Here is a 5,000-nt window from a genome sequence, read left to right as displayed (position 1 = left end):
TTTTTCGCAGCCAACCGGGCAATGGACCTGAGGGTATAGAAGTCTTTAGTGGTAGATATAGAATCATGCATGTGTTCTGTTTTAAGAGATACCTGAGAAGTTTAGTTGAAATCGTTTGAACAAGAAATAGCGCAGTATGCGCAACATACCTGCAGTCATGCCAAAGTTTACTCTAAAGTATTGCAACTACTCAATGAACAGTTTTTTTCAATCAAAACATTTGACAGAATACTATATATAAATCAAAGAAGATGTTATAATGCAAAAGCTACATTACCACCCACAAAATTGCAGTAATATCGCCATTAATTAAACATTTCTTCTATCTGCATCTAGAGTAACTGCATCACCAATAGATTTCTTACTATTATTATCCGCTCACTTTCCTAGCTAGTCTAATGATAATTAATCTACTACACTAGACATTGAACAGGGCGAATATCCAAAATTAGCTCAAGCAAAACATATCGATGTTTTATCAAATTAGGTTACCAAATCTACAAATCCGCTGGCTATAGCTTAAAAATTAGACTATACCACGGCTTTTTAAGTTACCGTATAACCGGATAAAAGTTTCTGCAATAATGATGTTTCTAAGAACTCTGTGAAGAAATCACGGAGCGCTGAAATAACATTCGCAGATATTTAGTCCTATTCTCGAAATCCCAGGAAGTCACTGTTGCGACACATGTACATGAGTGGCACTGTGTGAACAGTACCAGTAGCTGTCTTCCTGGTGGGAACGCAGAAATGTAATTCGCAATAATTAAAAATTTAGCCTAAATTTTCAAATTAAAAAAATTATAACTAAAGAAATAGAAATAACTGGTTAGTTGTAAGGAATTCATTTCTATACAGACGACAGGCTATAGGTTAATATCCATAATGAGGTCGCTCATTTTAAGCCCTGCCTACACTTGCAAATGAATTGCGAGCACTTCGCGATAAATCCAATCCGCGTTGGGAGATAGTTTTGATCGAGATTGGATCGCGATCAGTTGAATCCAATTAAAAATAGTGAAATAGTGGGTGTTACTTTCACATACATTAAGAGTGTAGTAGGAGCATCTACTATTCAATTCACACGACCACAGTTCTAAACTGGGCCGAGCCGAGCCGAGCCAGCCCGAGCTAGTAAAGCGAGACAGCTCTTGTTCACACAAGGTGTAGAGAGAGGGAAACAGGAGAGCTAGTAGACGTGTTCCTTGGTGCGCACGCTAGCTATGTTGTTTGTAGAGACACTCGCGCTACTATAAATAGGAAGGAAGTTGCACGCGCTTACTTTTCGCTGACGATAGAGCTAGCAGAGCCTGCAATTTGAACTTGGGTGCTGCCCTCACTCCAAAAGTTCAGTGAGATACGAGGATACGTGCTCTTACAACGGCATTTTCGTATCTAGTGTGCATGCACCGTCTTCAGTCTGAAGCCGCGCTGACCTGGGCCAACCCGCGCGGGTACGGCTAGGACAGATTGTTTGAATGGGGTATAAGTCTCCTCACATTCTGACTTTTAGGACTTACGTCGCTGTATCAACGTTTTACACAAGCAACGAACCCACACGTAAAGGCCATTCACTTGATACCAAATAGAGGCATGCATAGGTATATGTGAAACGTGAACGCTCGCTAACTCGATCGAATGGATTGCGATCCGATCGCGATCCATTCTAGTATAGTGTGGATACGGCTTCCATTGTAATTCAATTACTATTATATACTACAATTTAATTGGCAATAAAGGTTTTACTCCATTTTTGTTACTATAAAAGTACAATATAACTAAACTGTGGTTTGGCTTATTGAAATAAATCCAGACAAAACATCTCTATTTGTTATCTTTAATAATGTTCTTGAGGAGCCCATTTATATTTTCTGCAATACTTATTCGTTTTTCTAATCCTTTTAAGTAAACAAAATGTGTTTAATTAATAAATATGTGTATTGAGACTGCTCAATTTACGGTCAACTCATTCCATTTTAGTTTACTTTTAGTGACAATAACAATTTATTGGCAAATGACATTTGTTTTATGTTGTTTATTATCATCAATATGTAGTATTATCAACAAACTGTGATTTGTTTTGTAGACCACTAATCTAAACAACAATTTTCATTTTCAATATCTGTGCTAATGATACTGAGCAACCCATTTTTACTGTTACTACAAATTTTTATCATTTTTTTCTAATAATTTCCACAAGTAATGTACTTTAACAACATGGTTTATATCTACAACGTTAACAGATGTAATGACTTGATTATGTACTATAGTGTGAACATCCTGATCAGTTATAGGTAGAAGGAATACAAAACTATTTATGTCATAAATAAAGGGAAAAGTAGGGATGGCTGCGTACTTTATTAATTAAGCTTGTGCTTGAAGAAATAGGGGTTGAAACTTTCGCTGGCAACATACTTATACTTTACATCTGAAACCAATCTCCCACAATCAAATCCATACTTCCCTCTTATCTAAGCAGCGACCTTGAAGCAAACAGAGTAAAATAGGAATTCAATTGTGGGAGATTGGTTTCGGTTGTAAAGTATGAGTACTTGTCTTTGAGAGTTTCGACCCCTATTTCTTCAAGTACAATCCTAAAGTACGCAGCCAACCCTACTTTGTATTTTATGTATTACATAAATATTTTGGAACTTTTGTGCATGTTCTTTTTATAGAAACACATTCATTTTTACAACTCATAGTACATTTGAGAAATAATTCCTAAGACTGCTACGTTAATGCTGCTACTCTAATGCTCTATGCAGAAGTAAAGTTTTATTAGTACAAGGAAATACTAGAACATTAATTACTAATACACAAAATAATTTATTACAAATAAATATTGTTACAACTGATAATATTGTTACAACTGATAATATATTTTGAAAATTGCTTAGACTGCTACGTTAATCGTTGACCTTTAGATCTATACAGAAGTAAGATATCATTAGTACCAGGCATTGCAATCTCGCGAAGCCAGCTCCTCCCCCTTTTCGACTTCCATATCACAAGCTACTTTGATTATGATACGGTAATCGGGGTGTGGGTTCCAGTCCGGGACTCCTTTTTCCAGTTAGAAAGAACGGTCTCTATCACACGCACATGCATGTTTTCTGCGAAGATCTTGTGAGATCTCTGTTTGCGGGCCCACGTAGAGAATTGGGAAAATCCAACGAAACTGCCACCAAGTCGATCGGCACTCAGGGTAAATCATTTCAAGCAACAGGCAACAGCGAAGATCCTGAGAGCGACACGAAAATCCCGCGAGTGAAACGAATCTGCAAACTGGCAAGTCGATCATCGGCACTCAAGTTTCGTGAATAGGCTAGATCGTCGAATGAATGGGGAAACTCAGATCGTGCGTGCGACTTCGAGAACGACGAAGATATCACGAAACTGGCAAGTCGGCACATGCGAAGCAGAGTAAGGCGTGGCAAACGGCGTATCAAATTTCACAGTATAAAATAAACTTTGCCCCAAGTTCAGAAAGGATAGTCAAAGATCATGGCTCCTGAGTAGCTAGGCATTTCTAGGGAAGAATTTTAGAACTATGCTATTCCAAAGTAATAATTTGGATTAAAATTAACTACTGGTGATATCCATACTTAATTAAGGGAGTGCTAGATATTAACTACTGGTGATATCCATACTTAAAGGTCTAATATTGATACAGAGTTACTGCAGCTTACATGACACAATAATAATTAATCTTACCTTGTTTCCTTTCTCTCCAGCACACATCTCGTTACTTGCAGTCTCGTCTGTAGTAGCATGAATACTGCTAGCCAAGAGAATAACAACGATTACCGTCCCACCAATCTTCATGCCTCGAAGTCCAGACAGCGAGCTTTTCGCACAACAGAATAAGTAGAGATCACCAGAGCTCGCTCTTTTATACAGTGCGTCTTATCGATCGATCACTTCTTGTAGCGATGAGATTTCTCCGAACTGTGCCATTACAAACAGCAGAGGAAGTACACTTGCCATCCACGCGTGTAAAACATGGCAAACAAGGATGTCACGCTGTGTCGACCAACTTGGGATTATCAGCAATCAATTAGATCCAATGAAACAAGGTCATCTACAATACTGTGTTTAGATGGAGTACATTGGAAAGTAAAAAAATCAATTTGGTAGTCGTTTATGCTAGTATATGGTAAACCAGGTCGCGTCTAACGTTCACGTTACCTCTAGTTCATCATTAGTGCATGAGTAGGTACGTTGCATGTCTACCACTGCCTATCTGTGCTAATAACACGAATTAACACAAGCCATGTACTTCAACACTTCGAAATATGTTTGACTTCACTGTCACTTCACGCCCAACGATCAAAGGTGCATGGCTTCCGTCTTATGTACATTCGTTTTGTATAGTTGAAACAAGCTAGAGAATGCGTAATACCTTTACTTTTACAGGGTTTCAAGTTTATTTCATTGTCGACTTCACCTTAGATATAACTGTTTTATTGGTAGGTAGTTTGGAGGCAAACAGTTTCCGATCGGAATCGAGTCTAACGATCTCTACTCTCTTGTAAAGGCGTGTCTACTTTGGTTGTCACTATCACAGTGATAAAACGTGTGGTAATTTTCTATTTGTTCTATTGCACTAATGAATAGAAAAATGAGTACAGTGTCCTTGTCCTAATCTTGCTGTGTTTTTCTGCCGTCTCAAAACTACCGGACGCAGCAAGTTGTACAGCACCCTAGCAAATGGGCGGAACTTCAAAGTGCAGATGACACGCAATATTGGTCCCTCTTCACATGTCATACATGTAATATGTGCCAAATAGATGCGTGGGCGTCGGAGCAGGTGCGGGCTAATTCTTTTTGGGACGCGGTTTGTACTTAGCCGCTTGAGCGAAGTTGCTTAGGTGTACGAGGCCAGAGGCGCAACCTTTGATATTTTATCTGTAGTTAGTGGTCATGAGACAACCGCTATTTTGACATAAACGAAGTGCTGTCTTTTTGCACACCTTTCAAGCAGTAACATGCACCGTTTA

At 38.6% G+C, this 5,000-nt stretch overlaps 1 protein-coding gene across 2 annotated transcripts in view; it reads right to left on the bottom strand.

Moving 5' to 3' along the window:
• Positions 1–3,850, bottom strand: part of LOC134193181 (pulmonary surfactant-associated protein D-like) — a 7,328-nt gene extending 3,478 nt beyond the window's left edge. The window contains exon 1 of one of the 2 annotated variants that reach the window (XM_062661985.1): positions 3,715–3,850. In XM_062661985.1, coding sequence (XP_062517969.1) covers positions 3,715–3,825 — 111 coding nt within the window. In that variant the 5' untranslated portion in view covers positions 3,826–3,850. The remainder of the gene's footprint in view (positions 1–3,714) is intronic. The other variant, XM_062661986.1, reaches the window with a different exon arrangement.
• Positions 3,851–5,000: the final 1,150 nt, after the last annotated feature.

Source organism: Corticium candelabrum, chromosome 17, assembly GCF_963422355.1.
Source record: "Corticium candelabrum chromosome 17, ooCorCand1.1, whole genome shotgun sequence".
Lineage (NCBI taxonomy): Eukaryota > Metazoa > Porifera > Homoscleromorpha > Homosclerophorida > Plakinidae > Corticium > Corticium candelabrum.
The sequence above is the reverse complement of the archived record's forward strand: the minus strand, read 5'-3'. Positions and strand labels throughout refer to the sequence as shown.